Source organism: Tachypleus tridentatus, chromosome 9 (genome assembly GCF_004210375.1).
Source record: "Tachypleus tridentatus isolate NWPU-2018 chromosome 9, ASM421037v1, whole genome shotgun sequence".
Lineage (NCBI taxonomy): Eukaryota > Metazoa > Arthropoda > Merostomata > Xiphosura > Limulidae > Tachypleus > Tachypleus tridentatus.
The window spans coordinates 32,430,964-32,452,738 of record NC_134833.1 but is presented as its reverse complement, the minus strand read 5'-3'; the positions used below and the strand labels follow the sequence as shown (position 1 = coordinate 32,452,738).

The following is a 21,775-nucleotide window of genomic DNA, read 5'->3' as shown; positions in this document are numbered from 1 at the left end:
TCGTAAGTCTTATAATAAAAATGCTACAAGTAAAAAATTAATGTATACATTATATAGATATTAAAAAATCTATTAACAGCGTAATGTTTAGGATTTGCTAAAGAATTTTACTTTCCTTTTCATTCTGGCTGTCAAAGTTAGCTAACTTCATACAGTAAGATTAGGTAAAATGTGCTTTGGGGAAGATGATATTTCCCCTTCCCAGTTTAATTATTGAAGGGAAACGTGCCACTCCCGATTCCAGCGTCTATGAGTATGACGTCACAAGTGTTTAACGAAGCCTAATGATTAATTATTCATCAAAAATACCGTATTTAGTCCGAGTAAAAGGTATTAGAGGAAAATGAAATGAAACGTCGTGTATGTAAAAGTAAGTAACAAGAAAAAAAGAAAAGAAAACGAAACAAAAAGAAATGCCGTGTGCTTAAAATAGGAGATACCTGGTTTCTACAATAAATAGCGTTATTAGCTAGCTCCATACTGAATCCTTGGTGTATCTAACCCAAAACGTTTTGCTTTTAGAACAACAATCACGCAGTAAACTATCACGAAAGCTTCTAGCTCCAACTGTACTTGTGCCCACCATAAAAGCAATAAAATTCACTCGTTTCAGGAGAGAATAGAAGCAATAGGAGAGCAGCTGAAAGCCATAGGAGCCCAGCAGGAGGAACTGAAAGCTAAGATGCAGCAGAACTATTCTGGGAGTCAACCATGTCCAGCCACAGCTGGAACAACTTTCTACACATCAGATGCAGCTGATTAATGAACAAAGTGAGCTGAACAAACAGTTGAAGAGACTGGAAAGGTGAGTGGCGTGTACAAGTGATGGTAACCAAATACATGCTAGCAGAACAAAAAAAAAAAATCCGAATAGGCCTTAATGAGGACATACGCTATGTCTCTGTAATGACATTCATCTTCCTTAGTGAACTGGTTGTATTAAATTTCTATTTCATTAAGTGGAAGAATATGGACAGGTTGTATAATTAAATTATACAAATACAGAGCTTTTAAACTCTGTCATCGCGTAATTCAGTCAACTGAGCACCTGCTTTCATTCTGTCAGATGTAAACACGAAACGGCCAATCATGACGTACCCAGTTGATTGCATTGCATAATACTGACAATGGATATATATTAGGGATCTGTTCGTCAGTTGTTGTTTTTTAAGTAATAGTCTTAAATATGTACTAAGTGAACTTAATTTTCGTTTTATTAGACGTTTGTAAGATAATTATGCAGAGTAGTATCAAAAATAACAATTGTTTGTTTGTAGTTGAGTACAAAGATACACAATGGGTAGTCTGTGCTGTGTGGGGGTGTAATATAAAAGAGCCATCTGTTGTTAATTACCGTCACTTTCTTGAAATATGATTTTAGGCTAAGTATCAATGTTTAAAAGTCAATACATTTAACTTATTTGACCTATTGTGCCAGAACTGAAGCTACTTATTAACCATAAATAAAATGAAACCCCCAATGGCAAAGCACTAAGTCTGCGGACTTACAACGATAGACACCGAGTTTCGATACCCGTGGTTAGCAGAACACAGATTGCCCAATGAAAGTGTTGTGAAACTTGTGTGATAAATACACTACGGTAGAGGGTGGATTTGAGCTTTCAAACAAACAAGTGACCAATGAATCAGAGGTCATATTGAATTGAAATTATTGTAAAAGAATTTTAATTGAAGAATGCTTATGATAAGAAGTTACTGGTGCTGCTGAGTTCACGCTAGATAAATAACCTCAATATAAATAAAGGCTTACTAAACAAAATTTGTAACAAAAGAATAAGTGATTGTGGTAATGGATAAACCATGTTTAACGTAGGTTACAGTAAAAGTGATACAAGCCGTGGTGAAGGTATCTTGATTGGTGCCATGGATTTGTAACTTCATTAATGATAGATGGTGAACATGGACTAATAACTGTGGTAATGGTAATAAGTTCTGTTTTTAGTGCACGGTGAATGATAGATGGTGAACATGGAGTGAACAGTTTTAAAACAAAACTGTGGTAATGGTAATAAGGGTGCACGGTGAATGAACCCCTGTTTTAGTGCACAGAAACAGTTTTAAACAAAATTTCAAAGGGTTCAGGGTTCAGGGTTCGATCCCCATCGTATCAGACCGAAAACAAATGGACAAATACAGATATTATGATACTCTATATGTGAAGCTCTAAGTAATAAGTAATTATAATTCTGTAAGACCAATAAAAAATTTGTAACGCTATATCTATTGTTATTAATATTATTTGTGAAAATAGTAATATATTGATTTCATTAATTAAACGATTATTAAGGAATTTCATGTATGATTACAATTAGTCCTACATATTGTTCTGTTCCGTTCCAAAAGTTGGATCTCCTTCTCTTTAGCTGAATTGACACCGTATTGGTGTCGTGTAAACTGATCAGTTGGTGGTACAGCTGGGTTTATCCATTTTTGATAACAGGTACTGATAAAATGTTTGGAGATTAACAAGTTATATGAGGCTCCGGCATGGCTAGGTGGTTAAGGCTTTAGACTCGTAATCTGAGAGTCGCGGGTTCGAATCCCCGTCACACCAAACATGCTCGTCCTTTCAGCCGTGAGGGCGTTGTAAAGTTATAGTCGTTGGTTTAAAAAACACGTAGCCCAAGAGTTGGCGGTGGGTGGTGATGACTAACTGCCTTCCCTCTAGTCTTACATTGTTAAATTAGGGACGGCTAGCGCAGATATCCCTCGTGTAGCTTTACGCGAAATTCAAAAACAAACACTAGGTTCTCTTGTGAATCTACAGTAGCTGCATGATAACTTATGTATGTAGTCTCAGTTCAGCTCTGAACTTTAATATTTTTGAAAAAGAGCTGATATTAACATGTAATTAGGGCTTCATCTAATCGTAGTAGATTGAATTATCCGGCGTTGTGTATGTTGTTTTCTTATTATAGGTACAATTCTGTATGGTGTGACCTTCATATTTTCTTACATTTTACATAAAATACATTAAAATTAATATAATTTTCTGTCAATATTTACAAAATGCGTGCTCATAGTACAGAGATTTCAGAGAATAACGTCTGCGTTCATTAAATCGGTATAAAAGCTTCCAAAAAAAAACACCGAACTTGCCTTAAAATAAAGATATCTAGGTAACAATAGCTGGTATTTAAGTTTAAACAATACTAAATGTACTAACATTAAATGCAGGTGTACAAGTGTCGGCTCTTTCATTATGCGCATTACAATAAGAAGACTGATGTATTGTTTCAGTCACACGTGCACAAGTTTAGCACTATTTTTAACTTTGCAATTGAAACTAAGTTGTAAATAGGCTTAAAAATACGCTTGCTGAGTTTTTTAACCCACACAACAATTCTTAATTTCTCATCCATATTCTTAAATAAACATGAGGGTTTATGAAACATATTAAATGATTTTATACACATGCAGTTTATAACTTTACCTGATTAATTTACACAGACACAAAAACTATATATATAGAGGCACAAAAGACGCAAGACTTAAGAAAAAATCAAATACCAGATATAATGGTAATAAAGTCTTGGTAAACTTTACCTTAATGTTTAGGCCTGAAACGTTGTGTCAAATTAAAGCTTTCCTAGATTTTATTACTTTTGTATCTAATATGTTTTTTTCTTTTTCTAAAATTATAAAGTTAAGTGAAAATTTATAAATCTACGAAACGTTTTAATAAAACGGAAGGAAATTTACGAGTGATGCAATTTTACAAAATCGAGAAGTAATTTTCTTTAATTTACTAATAGTAGTTACGTTTAAAAATTAACTATGTAATATATAAATTACTGGCCCCGGCATGGTCAGGTGGATAAGGCGTTCGGCTCGTAATCTGAGAATTGCGGGTTCGAATCCCTGTCGCACCTAACATGTTCGCCCTTTCAGCCGTGGGTGCGTTATAATGTGACGGTCAATTCCACTATTCGTTGGTAAAAGAGTAGCCCAAGAGTTGGCGGTGGGTGGTGATGACTAGCTGCCTTCCCTACTAAATTAGGGACGGCTAGCACAGATAGCCCTCGAGTAGCTTTGTGCGAAATTCCCAAACAAACCAAAAAAAAAATCTAAAGTGAAATGAAAGCATATAAACATTTCAAAAAGACAATTGTCATTTTTCGTTCTTACCATCTATACGTCATCGTTTTTTTTTCAGTCTGACGTTCTACGTCATATAGTCAATGTTTTAAAGGAAACGATATTCTAAAAAAAAAATAGATGATACAAACAGCACATGCTCAGTCACTTTCATGGAAAGTACTTGTTTATTATCTACACAAGGATAAACCCCTTCGACCCTTTTTTTATTTCTCGATTATATGTATTCGTGATGTGTGCAAAGGAACAGAAGTTATAGATGCCATTAATTATAATAAAATGAGACCGAAATTCATTTTTCAAGCATGTGCATAACGTTCTTAAAAATCTCTTGTTCCGAAATTTCAACATCATCAGAAAATTAACGAGCGCTTACAACGTTTGTAGCTCCCCTGTCGTTTCAGGAGTGTCATGCATACGGGTCAGTTGTAATTAATAGGAAATACTGTTGCGTAATCAGTTGATCAGCTGTAGTGAAGAGTGGAATAAAACAGGTAAATGATGTGACTTTCATAAAGCAACTGAAACCACCTACTGGAGCAGTTAACGAACCAACAAGACGGGCTTTGTTTTATTCATATTCTTCCTATCCATGCTTATTGTCCAATCAGCACTTTATTATCACTTCAGTGAAATGAGCGCACGAGCATCGTGATTTATTATAATATTATAATTGCAATTGATTTCCTACGCTTGCAAAGTATACTTGTCTGGGGGGAGGGGAGTAGGCTAAGAAGGAGTTACAAGTCGTATTTATGGAGTATGGGGGTTATTAATTTTTATATGTGTATATTTTTGTACCTTGTTGGTTAATTCAACACTTTCATGTGGATCTATGAAAGTTAATTTAGTAAAGTTAGTGGAGGTACGTTTATTAAATATGCAGCCAGAACATGTTTTCTAACATCGCTTCCATCTCTAGGCTCCTGTAAGATAAAATAACACGTTTTTACAGCATGCAGTCGGTAGCTATAGGTTGGTTGTGCCGCAGAATAGCATGCGACTGATCAAATAAAACAGACATCGAACCACTGAAGCCGACTATTTTTTCACTGTCTGGTTTTTTGTGTTGTTTGAGAGACTGTCTGAGTCTTTAATAATTTGAAATGCGTTGGCAGATGAACAGAGCTTTGTCTAACGTTTTATTTATTTATTTTTTCTTCATAAGACGATAAAGATGAAAACATACAAGATATTATCTGGTATTGCGAAAGGGCAAGTAAAGATAGAATTTTTGGAAAAATGTATCGGTTTTATTAAATTTTTTTTCGACTTATTTCACAAGTGTAACTTGAAATACGCAAAGGATTATGACAAGCCAATCGTATAAAAATTGATTTATGCTCAGATCAACCGCAGGTGCTTGTGAAATACAATTCTCTCACCCCCCCCCCTAACCGCTTGTTTGGTTTAAAAGGTAAATTAATTCCCAAGTTTATGTTATTTATGAACATACGGAGTCTGAATTCGAATATTTGATTCTACAAGTAAGATAAACGAAGTTTATCTAAGCAAACAATATTGCGTCCATTTAAAGTTAACGTATATCAAATGTCGTCTGCGTTCGGATTCTTTTCTTTGTTTATTATCATTCAGGTGCAGATATTATGCACACTAAGAGTTCCTTTTTTTTTTTTAATACTGTTTCCATGTTCGTCCAAAATTCCACTTTCCGCACGACACTTTATGCTACATAAGTTGGCGAAAGTTGTGTATAGGTGGAAAAAGAACTCGTTTAAAAAAAAAAAGTATTTTCAAAGAGATTTTTGTTACATACCTAAAGATTTGAAAGTTTATTAGTTAGGCAACACGTGTGAGGCATCCTGCATTTAAAAAATATATCTAATATTTATGACTGCATGTTGATTGACAAAAGTTACGTGTACTGGCAATAATAAACGTCATTTGTCGCTGCTGGGAAACAGGTTTTAACTTTGCATTCTTATATAAGTTAGGGTAATGTTTTGTGAGTGTTTTATCAACCTGCGTAGTTGTCTTGGGTACTTCTTTGTGGTCACTGTTTGTGCGCTAACGTGCCACGCCTCAAAATTAGTTTCGAAACTTGGATCGGACTCTTGTTTCTCTTCTAGTAAGACAATTTTCCTGGCAAGGTTTTATTTGCATATTGTAATTTAGAGTGAAGTCGAACACAAACAACCATTTCTTGAATATTCATTACATACTCTGATTAACCTGCTTAGTAATAGCACTTGAACTTACAAACGTTTGCCAATTACACTAATGCGCGTTCCGTGCTTCGTTGTAATTAGTGCGCTACGCTTCTCGTGAGAGATTGATTTGTCGTAAAATGGCCCAGAAACTATCAAAAGCTAGAATAAATTGAGTTATGTATTGGTTATTGTATATTTTTGAAGCTTTTTTTTATATTGTGAAAGGTGTATAAAACCAGTCTTCAACACAGAACGTAATATTACGTATTTTTACTATAAAGTATTTGTCTGCTAAACTAAAGAACACACGCTTTGAAACAACAGCAGTTCATTCCACATGACGTCATCGTAGTGATTGCATCATTCATTAGATGGCAGCACTAGGTGGATATATTATTACAGTAATATGAGTTAAAATTACTAATAACTTCGAGGTTACATTGGTAAGATACAGCGTAAAAACTTCGTTATTGCAGAGTATCATTTATATACATTTGTATATACTAGCTGGCATACCCTTTCAACAGACGTGGAGGGGTCAGATTCCATTTTCGACGACTCCTCTCTCTGTTACTCCTGGGAAGGTTTTGTGACAGTTGGTTCAGCAGTTCGTCAGTTACAAGTGAAGGATGCACACACAGACTTTTCTGTTTTGTTTCAGAACTTTGTTTACTTTAAACAAAATTGAAACATTTGGCACTTCTGATTCCTAGATAATTGTTTATTTAATTTCACACAAAGTAACTCGACGGCTAACAACGCTAGAGATAAACAAGAGGAAAGGCAGCTAATCAACACCATCCACCGTCAGTTCTTGGTCTAATTTTCACCAACGACAAGGGGGATTGACTATCACAATGTAACACCTCTACGTCTGAGAGTAAAATCTGAGAGCGTTTGAATCTGGGACATGCATGTTGCGAGTCAAGTGCTCTAACTACCAGACCAGAAGAAGCCCCCATGTCAATCATTAACCATGATTAAGTGCATAGTTATGAACATGACTTGCTATAAAGACTAATAAGTTATCTGTGATAATGAGAAAGACATTTCTGTGTGTGTGTATGTGTATGACTTCCATAACTCAAAGAGGGAAAGAACCTAGAAACCTGAAATTTTGCACCCATACTAAGTTGACCCTGAGGGTTAACACCTGGGTGTTACTTATCCACATGCGTGCGCATAAGCGCATTTCTTAATGAGGCAAGCTAGCAAAACATTACATAGAAAAAAGTGGTTCCTTGTATTACAAATAGCAGTTAGACATAAAAAAGGAAATATAATAACCATAGCTCCAAGAGAAAATAATTTTAAAAACCTAATATATTTTACACTTTGAACTTTGAGAGTCTGCACTTGGCTATTATAATTTATCATATCCACGTGCATGCGCATCTTTTTAAATAAGCAATCAAGTGAAAAACCACGTAGAAAAGAATTGTTTCCGTATACAACAATTTCTAATATATAGAAAAGTCAGTGAATTTTGGTAACAATGCGTTCCAACAATGGTTTTTATATCATGTTGCTTAGCAACAAAATTATAACGTAATATTGTTGTTTCTAGACAATGTGCTGAAAGTATAAAATGAGAATAAACCAACTACAAAATTGAGAAAATATTTTTGTTTCCTAATTTAGTCTCTTTTTACTAAATAAACTCCAGTTCTTCAGCTAGCGCAACTACTTATTAAAATAATTTCGTAAATTACAGATCGTATCTTTACCTTAGCATCGAGATTCCAACCTCACAGTTACTATTATATAATACAGCGGTTCACAAACTTTAGTAACTCGAGGCCCCATTTTAAATTCAGTTTTTTTGTTTGTTTGTTGTTTTTTTGCGGACTGCCGAACCAATTGGTGTTTTTGTTTTGAAAAATAAAAATCGTATTTCAAAATTAAGTGTTTTAATTCAAATAAATTTAATATATATTTTTTAATTCTATAAATCATATTTCATAAAATATTTTTATGAAATTTGGCATATGACTCTCAGACCCGAGTTTGAGAAATGCTGCCCTCCACCAGTGGCACAGCAGTATGTCTGTCGATATGCAACGCAAGAAATGAGGTCTTGATACCCGTGGTGGGCAGAGCACGTATAGCCCATTGTATAGCTTTGTGCTTCACTTCAAAGAAACAAACAGATCTTGAAAAATGCTGTTATAATGGTTTCATACTAAGGCTTAGTAGTTCTCATTAACGTGATAGATATAACATGTTAGTTTTATTTGTTCGTCTCCACACACTGATTTTACTCTGGCCTAAACTTTTCTTTAAGATTATAATATACTTTGTTCTCGGCAATAATAATAATAAAAAAAACACAAAAAACTAGCTTCCATTTCTTTAAAATGGCGGTTCCCATGGCAACACCACTGTTGGGTACACGTGAACAAAGATTAGATAGCCTTGGTCGATACATAAAATAAATAAAAACTTACGTTACGACTGGGTATTACTGGTTGTAGAAAACCATCTCAGCCCACGAATATCGATCTAGTTTTCTGCCCTTGGGGATATTACAGATTTTGAAAGTCTAGACTAAAGAATTCACCCGGAAGTGCAAGTACATTGTTTATATTATCTATAATTTAATTTCTCGTCTAACTGACATCAGATCTTGATTTTTGTTTGTATTAGGGTACTTATAATGTATTCCTGACTTTAGTTATTTGTTGATGTTGAGTAAAAATCTTATGCATTTGTTTATGTGTTTTATGGGACAAATATTGACTTTTGGGGATGTTTTATTTTTATTTATTGTTCCAATTTTATTTGTCCTCTTGATTTATGTAAGAATTGCTCCCACCCTGTATTGTGTAGACTTTGATATTGGTAATGTTATTTCAATGAAGTGTTAAGAGTTGGAGTATATCATTTCTTTAAACCTTGAGTTTATTTCGGGTTTTTCTACAATTCGTTTCTTACGTTAAAAATGTATTTCTTTATAATGCTGTCCTCGAAAAACAAACACAACAAACTATTATCCGCTCGTACACGTTGTCAACTACGCTCGCCAACAGAATGCGCTTTAAAAGGCTCAGTTATGTAATGATTTAACTAACTTATTAAGAAGATATTATTATATAGATGTTGCTGCAATATGGTATTCTAGGAAAGTCGGCGAATTAAACAATACAGTTACTTAGCATGTGTAACTGTGGCACAACTGAGATAAAACGTAATATTAGATGCGTGCAAATGAATTGTATATGCAGTGTTTCTCAGTCATGATTTTCAACTATTTAATAGTGCACGAAGCACTTAATTAATAGAAATCAGTTTAATATGATTGTATTAATTGCTAGAAAGTTGAGGTCTATGTTTCTGATTTTAAGCAAGCGTCACTGAACAGTATAGGTACACTACAGAAAAAAGACAGTAATGGTGAATTAAGATGCGTATGATGTCCGTCTTATTTCTTCACTAGTTACCGATAATCCGGGCTCGGCATGGCCAGGTGGTTAAGGCACTCGGCTCCTAATCGGAGGGACCCGGGTTTGAATCCCTGTCACACCACACAGGGTGGCGTTATAATGTGATGGTCAATCCAACTATTTGTTGGTAAGAGTAGTCCAAGAGTTGGCGGCGGGTGGCGATAAATAGATGTCTTCTTTTTAGACTTACACTACTAAATTAGAGATGATTGTCGCAGATGGCTCTCATGTAGCTTTGCACGAATTTCAAGCACAAACCAATAATCCTGCCGTGAATATTTTTTAATAATTGTTTCTAAACGCTGTCTGTATTTGAAAGTAAAAATAACTTAAGGAATTTTAATGTTCATCAAAAATAAATTGCAGTATACTAGATTCTAATAGATTCAAACTTTTCTTTCGCGGACCACCTACTAGTCCTGCGCCCCGTGGGACAGTGGTAAGTCTTCGGATTTACTATGCTAAAATCAGTGGTTCGATTCCACTTGGTGGATACAGTAAATAGTCCGACGTGGCTTTGCTATAAAAAATCACACATCTTCTTACTGGTCCTACCTTACCTGTTCTGTTCTCTTGTATGGCCTCGGCTGTCACATTGCGCGTTTGTAACTTTCATTTTGGACCAGCCCACCAACCACCAGCGGGGCACGAACCAAACTCCTGAGAACCACTATATGAGAGATAGCGAATATATCTTTGTGTATTTTTCATATTCACGCACTGTGTAGCTACATGGCCTTCGGAGATATTTATATAAATAAATTATGACTAGGTAATTTATGTTTTCCGTTTGATTGAGAGCTTTGTCGTTTAATAGGATATTACAGTTCACCTTTTATGTTTCTTATTTCTCTCTAACCTATTTTTATCTAGACAATTTTAATTTTTTACTGAATTTGATTAAGATAGTGTTTCAACAGACCTATGTTATTAGTTCTCATAGGAGGTGCACGTGCATAAATAACAGCAAACCAAAATTTCATATACAAATTATAATAATTGTTAGAATCTTATCAAGCAAGAACTTACACATGAGATTAATTAATACAAAGGGGTCATGTCACTGTCAAATATCTTAAGCATTAAAACAAGAGGGAGTCCTCAGTAGCCGAGGCACCTGAAATTCATTTGGGGAAGAAAAGAATAAATTAACCAGCAAGACCTTATTACAAGGTAAAACACTTATATTAATTTATAAGGTAATATACTAATAAATCAACAGAAATAAAGAGATAAGCTCCATGACGATTTTTTAATTTTTACTTTATCTTGAACATTAAAAAGATTATAAAAACAAAAAACTTATAACTCTAGTCAAAATTCATGAACGAGATTTATAAAACATTCTCAGGAGAATCAGGATCCGGGGTAGTATAACCCCCACTTTTACATATTCTATTTGTATAGGCGGGCCTGGCATGGCCAAGCGCGTAAGGCGTGTGACTCGTAATCCGAGGGTCGCAGGTTCGCGCCCAAGTCGCGCCAAAACATGCTCGCCCTCCCAGCCGTGGGGGCGTTATAATGTGACGGTCAATCCCACTATTCGTTGGTAAAAGAGTAGCCCAAGAGTTGGCGGTGGGTGGTGATGACTAGTTGCCTTCCCTCTAGTCTAAATTAGGGACGGCTAGCACAGATAGCCCTCGAGTAGCTTTGTGCGAAATTCCAAAACAAACAAACAAAACAAAACTATTTGTATAGCAACTGTAAATTATATTATTACATTAATTTTCTGGAGGACATCCACTAGATTGAGCTGCTTTTAGAAGTCCCTTGTACTTTCAATGATCGTTGTAAAACCTTCAAGTCCAGTCTTTTAATTTTTTTTTCACCACTGGTTCTGAAAACTATTAGCTGTTATGAAAAGTAAGTGCTGCCATCTAGTGAACAGTTAAGAGTTCAATGAGATTACTTGTTATTTATAACAAATTACGATATCTGTTAAAAATGTCGGGAGCTGTAACAAAAACTGACTGTTATGAACTTGTTTTTTTTTTAAAAAGATGTCTTCTAATATATTCGAAAGAAATTTAATACTACGCTTTGAAATAGGAGAAAGAGTTGTCTTCAGAATACCACTTAATTGTGTGCACTCGACCAAGCGAGTGATTTATAAGTCGCGTAACACTTTAAACCCCGTGTATTTATTTAAGTAATAAATACCACCATTAATTTGGAAATAAATTATGTAAAAATCGCTTACCAACGAGATGTCACGTATACAATAAAGTTTAATGATTTTATTTGATTTTTTTAGTTTTAAAAAAGTTACAATTCAATACATTCAGTGTCACGCAACATATTAAAAAATGTCACCTTATTAGCACAGTGATCACGTTTGCACATATTTATCGTTTCTGGTTTGATGTCGGAAAAACAAACGCACGAGTAAACTATCCACACACAGTGAGGCCGATCATTCACTTGTCAAAATATTAATGTTTAATATACAAGTTTAAATGTTATTTCTCCAAACCAGGTATTCATTTAGTGGAAGAGGCTGCGAACGTCTTTCAAACTGGTCAGAATCTGATAAAGTCGATACGGATGACACAGGTAAGAAATAGTCGCCTAGTTACAGTTATCTATTAAGTTATTAAATGTGGATTGTGTGTATCAAGAGAAAGAGAGTGATCCTTCAAATGTATCACCTAATTTATTCCTACTACTGTTTCTTTACCTCTGCTGTTTATATAAGTAATCGTTTCCGTTTGAAACGGAACAAAATACTGGATTGTTTCTTTGTCCCTGTTGCTTGTTGTTTAGATTTTTTATATTTGGTTTTTGCACTTTAAAAATTCTCTTTTTCTGGCGAAGTAGCTCTCAAATAACCCCTTGTGTTTTGTTTTTTCAAATTTTCGTCCGGGAAAAACAAACGCAAATTGTTATTTGTGAACGATTTTTTTTTTTTAATTTACGTTCAGCCCCCAGTGGCATTGCGGTATGTCTATGGACTCGCACCGTTAGAAACTGGTATTTGATAGCTGTGGTGGGCAGAGCACGGATAGCCCATCATGTAATTTTGGGCTTAGTATCGATCAACCAATCAGTTTTCGTCCAATTATATATGGATGACTTAATACATAAATATTCTGTTTTAAGCATTTCTTTCAGACTATTTAGAGCACTTAATCTCGATCATGTGTTTCACCGTGTTAGCTATTTCTGTCTGAATATGCTCATTTTACAGAATTATTTTACCTTTTAAGAATGTATTTTTTAGAAATTGTGTGGAAATCAAAACACGGACATTGTAAGTTTCTTGTAAACCACTGTTCACTTATTTAAAACTATATTACAATATATATTGTAAACGGGTCTTTAACTATTTAATTCCGGCATAACCGGGTGATTAGAGCGTTTGATCCGTAATCTGAGCTTCACGGGTTCGAGTTTCCGTCACACCAAGCATGCTCGCCCTTTCAGCCGTGGTGACGCTATAATGTGACGATCAATCCCACTATTCGCTGGTTAAAAAAAAAAGTAGAGTTGGCGGTGGGTGGTGATGACTAGTTGCCTTCCCTGTAGATTTACACTGCTAAATAAGGGACGGCTAGCGCAGATAGCCGTCTTGTAGCTTTGCGCGAAGTTAAAAACAAACAAATCAATTATTTAACTTGTTTATATATTGTATACTTTAAACGGGTCTTCACTTGTTTAAAATTCTATTGCAGAGTGTACTTTTAAACATCTTCTCAGTTATTGTTCCTTTTTATAATTGTATATTTTAAATGAGTCTTTCATCAGTGAAGTGTCTTTGTGTGCTTTGTTTTTCTCTGCAGCAACAGTAGATGAATTGCGTGGTATGGGTTATGCGTGTCTGTTTTTTTCTGATAATTTACGGCAGTTACTCTGTTAGAAAACAAATTATTACAGTTAGAACTAAATTGTATTTGAAGTAATTCTTTCTATTGATAATATAAATGATATAAATTCTTCCTTGTTATTTTAATTTCAATATATGGTAACTGGTGGGTAAGTGATAAGTTTAAGAAATAATCAGGAGGTCCGATTCCTCATTGTGGACAGAGTTCCGTTGTATAGCTTTACGCTGAGACACCAATAACAGCAATTTTTACCAAGTCAACATCGTGGTCCACTTCTCGTGAACAAGCATTTAGATAGCTTTAAAATAGTTATTAATATTTCTCTTGAGAATATAGCAAGTTTTATAAAAATTGTTCTCGTGCATTTTGACAAAGTGAAATAATATTTTTTAGGAATTCTTAAGTGATTAACATCATTCGCATAAACCCAGAATCTTTCAGTACTAAGTCTCGGATGGTCACCACTAGGAGTCATTCTAGAAACCGATTATTTATGGTTATTTTGTGTTAAACGTAAAAAAAAATCACCCTAAATATTAATAAAAAATATGGCGTTATGATATATTTGTAGATTATGCTATATTGGTGCCATACTGGGTATTACAATGGCACAGCGGTATGTCTGTGGGTTTTTTTAACGCTAGAAACAGGGTTTCGATATCCGTAGTGGGACAGCTTATTGTGTAGCTTAACAAAGACATCTACTCTTCTTTGCACAAATGACATTTATAGTTTTAACACCGCTAAGGAAATGGTATCGTGCAATATGTTTCAACTTCAACACTGCATCTTTGGACGTTGCTATTCTATTAGTTTAACTATTGAAACTAGTGACTCCAATCACATGTTCTAAAAATAATGATACTATTGTGCATTGACAGAAACCAACTGATGAATTTTGATTCAGCTGGTATGTAAGATTGATTGGAATATCTTCGAATAAGTTTTTCCCTTATCCGACTTGGACCCACTGTTTAGTTTAATCGCTGCACTTATACTGTCACATTCACAACCGTATCTAGAACATTTCAAGCATGGCCTTCTTGGGTCCAGCAACCTGGACCTCGGAAATAGGGTATTCATTTTGTCTAATCAAAACCTAAACCTTTCCGAAATGACTCTTTTATTTTTTTGATTCACATCAATGTACCGGACTGGTTCATGTGTTAGTGAGGGGAGTAAATTTTTAAAAACTTCTTATGATGTTGCATTTATTTAATTAGTAAAAGTGTTTCTTCAAGTACTATAAGTATTATAATAAAAGCAATCAAAAGTAATGTGTTAATAACAGTGTACCAGTTAAACCTGGATTTTTCATTCAAAATCCTAATCCACAGATTCCCAGTTCTCAGCTTACAGTAACACTTCGTCACCTCCATTGGGTCAGGAAGTCCATGATCCTCCGTCATTGGATATCAGTCACTCATTCCCAACCACAGACATGCTAAGCGCTATGAAAATGGTGTCAAACAGCAAGAAAACCAATGCCCAGATTACCAAGCAATTGGTTCAAGAGACTCTTATGGATGAAGGATTGCGTGTGGTCAAAGAACTGGCCAGTCAGATCAAAGATGAAAATGATAGCAGTTTTACAGCTTCCAAGATGAACATCCAATCTCGAGCCAATATTCCCAAAGGTGAGAAAGATCATGTAAACCATTCTTCTGCTTCTACAAGCTTACCATCTGTAGTGACAGCTTCATTAGGCTTTTCCAGCACCACTTCTTCATCAACGACATCTTTAGTCGTCTCATCAACTGCACAAAATGGTTATGGCCTGGTCAGTTTAAATGAACCAGTATAAAGAAGTTGAAATTTATAAAAATTAATAAAAGTATGTTGTATGTATGAAAAGTTAATTATGAAACTTCATCATTCTGCAAGCTTCAAAATCTGTTTTCTCTACAAGCGAGATTTTAGTTGGTAAGAGAAGAAGTTAACAAGTATTGTCTGTAAAGCTAAATTTAATTTGTACAGAGAACCCTCAACAAACTTGAATACCTTGATCTGCTTACTAGTTTTATGTGTCTTTCACTAAGTTAAAATATTCATACTTCATTTGTACTTGATTGACAAATTAGTATATCACTTGCAGAATGGCTAAGTTTGTAATATGTGTGTGGAAGAAGTTTGTGCTCATGTGAACCCTTAAAATGGATGAGGCCTAGCCAATCTCACAGGGCAATATTCAGTGAAGACCACACACATTAGATCTCATCTGTGATGTCTAGTTGTGTTGTAGCAGTTAAAGCAACTGCCCAATGGCCAGTACTGGAATCCAAACATCTTTACTATCGTTATTATATCTAAGGAGTTTAAGGTCTAAGACCTTGAAGACAACTGTTAAACTCTTAGGTTTGAGGAACTGTAATTTTATCTTGATGTTGTTTATAAGATGAATATTTTGGATGGTAAGATACAGATGTCATTAATGTGGCATTTGTTTACCAGGTTTCATTTTTGTCTCATTTGTGGCCTAGTCAGGGCATTGGAATCGAGTAAGTCGCCAAGATGTAAACATTGTTATTATTTTAAAACAAGAGATTATTTGAAAATATTGAAGAGAAATCTAGTGACCAGAATTTCTGGCACAATCGTTATTTTTCTTTATTACAAATCAAAAAGAAAACACTTTTAATTATCACGTTGTGTTGTTTATTACAATTGTTTGATCGATTTTTTGTTCATATATTTAATAAGTAATCGATATAAAAAGGACGCAGTCATCTTTATAATCTACTCTTTGTTAGCTTCATGTTTGTTTAAAATATTTTAGAAATATTTAGACAATGATAAATTTGAACAGTTTTGTCTCTATGACCAAAACAGAAAAAAAGCCTTAATAATAGATTTCTTTTTATTATTCTTTTTTATGGTTTGCCATGTATATTGCCAAAATATTATGTGTTTGATTTAAAATTAGAAAAGTTTTATATAGCTAATAAAACGTCATTACTGGATAAACCTTTCTAGTGCACCAATATTATGAACTAATAATACATCAGGTATCATAATGTATGAGATAGGTTGGTAGCATATTTTGTTATTGACAAAAAACGAGTGAACATAGCACGTGCTTCTAGTTATTTCATGTCTATTGTCCTTTACTAAAGGCTCTCGGAAGTTTCATAGTGTGGAGAAGTTTAGTTAAAACAAATCTTTTAGTTAAATTTGTTAAACTAAAAATTGGTAATCGATTTTATATGTTCGCGAGAAGAAGAAAAACAAGTATTAAAATTAACTGTCAGTTTTTATTTTTAAAAATGTCTTCTCTATAGAGGGCAGTGTTGTGAAAAGTGTTTTTGTATTGTTCTGTGACATGGTGTATATTGTCTACAATTTCTGATGTAGAATTGCTTTTCACATGTGGAGAAGAAGTGATATATTTGCTGTTTATCTAGTATGAGAATGAATGCAATTCAACACTGATAAACGGTTCAATAATCAAGTAAATTGTGTGATATGGAAACAATAGTTATTTTAAATTTTGCAAAAAAAAAAGTTTAAAAAACAAACAAGTCCAGGCATGTGATACAATGTGATACTTGTGAGTCATGTACTTCTAACACTAGGATAGTTTTGTGTGGTTTCTAATAATACAAATGTAAATGATGGTAAATATATTTGTCTTTTTTCCTGTTGCAATTATAGAGTAAGGTTTGTGTGTGTGTGTGTGTGTGTGAAAGAGAAAGAATAATAATTTATCACAAAATAAACAGTTTGACTTATAAAGTCACATGTCGTGTAGCCACACTGGATTGAGATGGGAGACATTTAGATAAAGTGCTTATTGTGATAGATGTTAAAGGTATTCATATGAAACATTTATTCACGTGATTTGTTTTTCCTTTCTTTAATAAAAGACATTAATATAATACTTAGTACTTTTCGCTAAGCTAAGATGGATTCTATTCACCATCGTTAATATAAACATTGAACTGAAACTGTTATTCTAATAAGCGTGTGTGCAAATAACCGTATACATCAGATTTAATTTAAGTATTGAAGTAGAATAGAAGTGTCGTAAAGACGATTTTTAGTGTTTGTGTACGTAATTTGTGACCAATTCCCCGTTCTTTTGTTGTAGCTAAAAATAATTGTGATTTTATGGATTTGATGCACAGATATGACAAAGTTGAGCATAGTTCTGGTTATTCTAAAATTTTCCTCGTATATTCTGTGAGCGAGTTTTGACGATGAAACTGATACGCCACCCTCAGCTGTCATTTCTGTTGATAGAATGACAGTCAAATATGTTTTAGGTCCCCTCTGTTCTACGCTATTGCCACTGTTAGAACTGAATGCAAAGCGTCAGATTCATTTATTTTTTTAATAATTAAGTGTTGTCCTCTTAACTATGTGTTGTTCAATCTGAGGCCCATATAAAGACCACTTTACTAAAAGAACGAACCCTTGATCGAATTGCGTTCATATTAAGCTGGCAGATTGATTTTTTAAGTGTTGTATCAATTGTTTTCTCAACTCTCATGTAACGTGACACTTAAGTTCAATGAAACTCTTCAGTAAAAACATTTAAAATATAAGCACTTTGAAATGATTTTTGTGCTCGTCTTCTCCTGTATACTTTTTTTTTTACTGTCTTAATAATGTTTTATTGTGCTTTTTAAAAGTCGTTTAACTGAATGTTTCATCTTACCCATTATGCCTTTTTTTTTTCCTTTTCATTAAATCTCGTTTATCTGGAGCCACGAAAAAGAATAAAACCCCTAACGTGATATTGTAGAATGAACTCTGCTCCTCCCCTCGAATCAAACATGAAGACACACTCAACATTTGATTTAAGATGAAACAACAACATAATTTAAGTTTTCGGTAAGTTACAATAATACATTCTAATTCGTACCATTACTATTACAACCACAGAGGCACAACGGTATGTGTGCGGACTTGCAGCGCTAGAAACCGGGTTTCAATACTCGTGAAGGGCAAAGCACAGATAGCCGCTTGTGTAGCTTTTAACTTAATTACACACAAACAAACTTAATATTTCTTTGATTTAATAAGGAACATTTTGTAGACAAGCAATTTTGGAAAAAAAACAAACAACAACAACAACAACAACGTGATAATTGACCCAAATTACTTAACAAACAGCAATGTATTTATTACATTATTAGGCCTTCTTTAGAAATCGGTTACTTAGTCCATCACAGGAAAATACGTGGTCCAGTCGCTCATCAGAAACCTGTGATAAATTGAATCTTGAAATATTTGGACCAAAAATATAAAAGAAATATCCCCTCTGGTGTTTTCTTTAGCATTTCCACTTCACGTGCTGTAAACTTGTACTGTTAAATTGTAATGGTTTATTGTTGATGTAGGGTGGCTAATAATCAATATGTGTGAATGTTTTGTCCCAAGTTTCAGGAAGTAAATATAGTGTTTTCTATATTTATATACTTTATCAGTATATTCTTGTACATAAAATTTCTCCCCAGTGTGACTATACAAAGTTAAACCATTTGCAGTCACAGTCTGTGTGTGACTCCTGGTGGCAATCTCATTGTAGGAACTTTTGTGGTCTTTATGTGTGTGTGTATATGTACTGAGTGTGGGCCTAGCCTTCTTGTACTCGTCTTATTCGACCAAAGATATTGTGTAATATTTCGTCTACTTGTAAAGATTCTTTGGATTTTGTAGATGGTAGACATCAAATAGAGTACTCTTTGAATAATAACTTATTTTAAAGATGGTAGGTTTTATCATTGCGTGCCACTGGTATAGTACTACTTGTTAAACCTGAAACTCTATTTGAAACAAGTTGAATAAAACACTAATGTACTTGACGATGTTTAAAATTGTTAGATGAGTATTTTAAATCAGGTGTTCTTCTCTGTCGTAACATATTTAAAAAAAAATGTCTTGGGTGCATTTCTATTCAGTAGTTTTATTTCGTGGATGTCTAATAATAACATAAATAGAACTTGCCAAAAACCGACCCGTTTTTCTATTTGAATTGATTAACTCACGTGCAACATTTCTAAGCATTTGATTAGTCTTTCTTTTTTACTTACCACATTTACGCAGCAAAATATGTTTGACAAGTTCTTGTTCAGTATCATTTTGTCATTATGACACTGCTGGAAAGCTTAATGAAGGAGTAGTTGATGTAGTAATATTCAGGAAGAAGTAAACTGTCTCTCCAACATTGTAAGTAATTCACACACATGTGTCCCTCACGATGGCACAGCACAGATTGTTGCGTACAGTTTTTTTTCTCTTTATTTTCACTTTACAGCAAAATAAGTTGAACCGAATTTTTCTTCTCTGCAGAAGTTTTAGTATATCTGATATAATTACACTGGATTTGTTGTTTTTTTTTCAGTTTGATTCACTTAGTATAGCATACAACGAAACTCGAAGCAAACGGTAGATAGAACCCGTTACCTTGTTTTACTATAACTTGAATATAACTTTGCATGCAACACGCTTGGAGTTCGTTTGGATACGATAGGGTGGTGGAAATTTGAAGTTTTGGCACAAGCCGACATATTCGGTTATCTTTCCTTTTGTGTTTCTTCTCTTCGGAACAAGTTGTCATAAGAAGTGTTTGAAAAACATACACAGTATATCTCGTATCTTACATATAGCTAGCTAGTTGAATATACTGGAACTTCCTGCTTTATAACAAGCTTAATATTTAAAGATCAAATGCCAAAGACATTTCGTAAACTAGTACTTTTGAAGAATATTTACTTTTAATCTAAAATTGCTTAGAATTCGAGAAGTTACTTTTATTATTCCAAAGTTAAATGACCAAATGTTTTCCAGTTTTCCGAACAGCACCTTTAAATATAACAACATTACACTGTCGTTCTTGTTTGTTTACATTTTTCAATGAGTGACATAGTCCCTGCAAGTGTGGCATTCGTAATCTTCGAGCAGAACAATTCCTAAAAGACACAAGGTAAAAAGCGGATAATATGTAATATATGGCAGCTTTAACATTTTTAACACCAGGTGTAGACATTGAAATACCGCGAACTCTGTTGCAATAAACATGAGAAACAAGTTGTTCTGTTAATAATGCTGTAACATAGTGAATCTTAATGCGACCGCGAACACTGTTATAATAAACATTAGAAACAAGTCGGCCTCTTTATAACGCTGTAATATATTACCACAGTGAAATTATTGTCGTAAGTATCGGAAACCAGTTGGTCTGTTTATAATACTGTAACATACTGAAGTTTAGTGCAACCGTGGAATTGTCAAAAACGTCAGTAATTAATTGAACTGTTTATAATACTCGTAGTATTACCGTAAATATTGTTGTAAATTCATGTACTGACACTTTATCCAACTTGATTTAATTAATTAAAACCTGTTACATATTCATCAGGTAGAGATGCCACTGTAGTTTTGTTTGTAACGATTAACTTGCTACATGCTAACTTATTAAACTGGTTCATAATGTTCATGTTAACCACAGAAAGTGGTAATTATTATCCAGTGGTTACTGTTGTTGCCCTTCACTGTTGGTATATAAAGTTTTGTTTTACTGAGTATACTTGTCTGCTTAGTAACTGTTATATTTATATAACTTGAAAATAAAGTAGAATATATTAATTAACCATTTCATTTCTTCTCTTACACCATACTTCCAAGTTACCCTATACTTGGTTGCTTAGTAACTGTTATATTTATATAGCTTGAAAATAAAGTAGAATATATTAATTAACCATTTCATTTCTTCTCTTACACCATACTTCCAAGTTACCAGTAACTGTTATATTTATATAGCTTGAAAATAAAGTAGAATATATTAATTAACCATATACTTGGTTACACCACTTGGTTGCCCACGGTTTACGAATAAGTGAATTTTATAAATAAAGATTAACCAAGAGACGGACGAATGGAAATCGTTGCGTCAGGTGAATGTGGTTTGACCTGTCGAACACGTGGTTCAGATATAAAGCTGTAGAACAAGTAAGTTACGTAGGATGGTTACATAACATTATGGCATAGCTCCGTATTAGACACAGGTCAAAGGTGGGCGTAAGGGGTATCTGTGCAATTGACCAATATTGTTTAATCCGCAAGTGTCTTCTCTCCTCAGAGTATGTTTTTGTGTGTAATTATAGCATGGACACTGTACCTGTATCAAAAACTGGTTTTACTGTTATATCGAAGTACAAGTTTCTTATTTGAGGTGAATAAATAAATTGAAGCTACTTTTAGAAATATACCGCAA

General features: G+C 34.0%; 1 protein-coding gene across 1 annotated transcript in view; it reads left to right on the top strand.

The window, feature by feature from the left end:
• Window positions 1-21,147, top strand: part of LOC143225002 (NGFI-A-binding protein 1-like) — a 154,364-nt gene extending 133,217 nt beyond the window's left edge. The window contains 4 exon segments of the mRNA XM_076453611.1: window positions 614-693; window positions 695-805; window positions 12,210-12,286; window positions 14,895-21,147. Coding sequence (XP_076309726.1) covers window positions 614-693; window positions 695-805; window positions 12,210-12,286; window positions 14,895-15,361 — 735 coding nt within the window. The 3' untranslated portion in view covers window positions 15,362-21,147.
• Window positions 21,148-21,775: the final 628 nt, after the last annotated feature.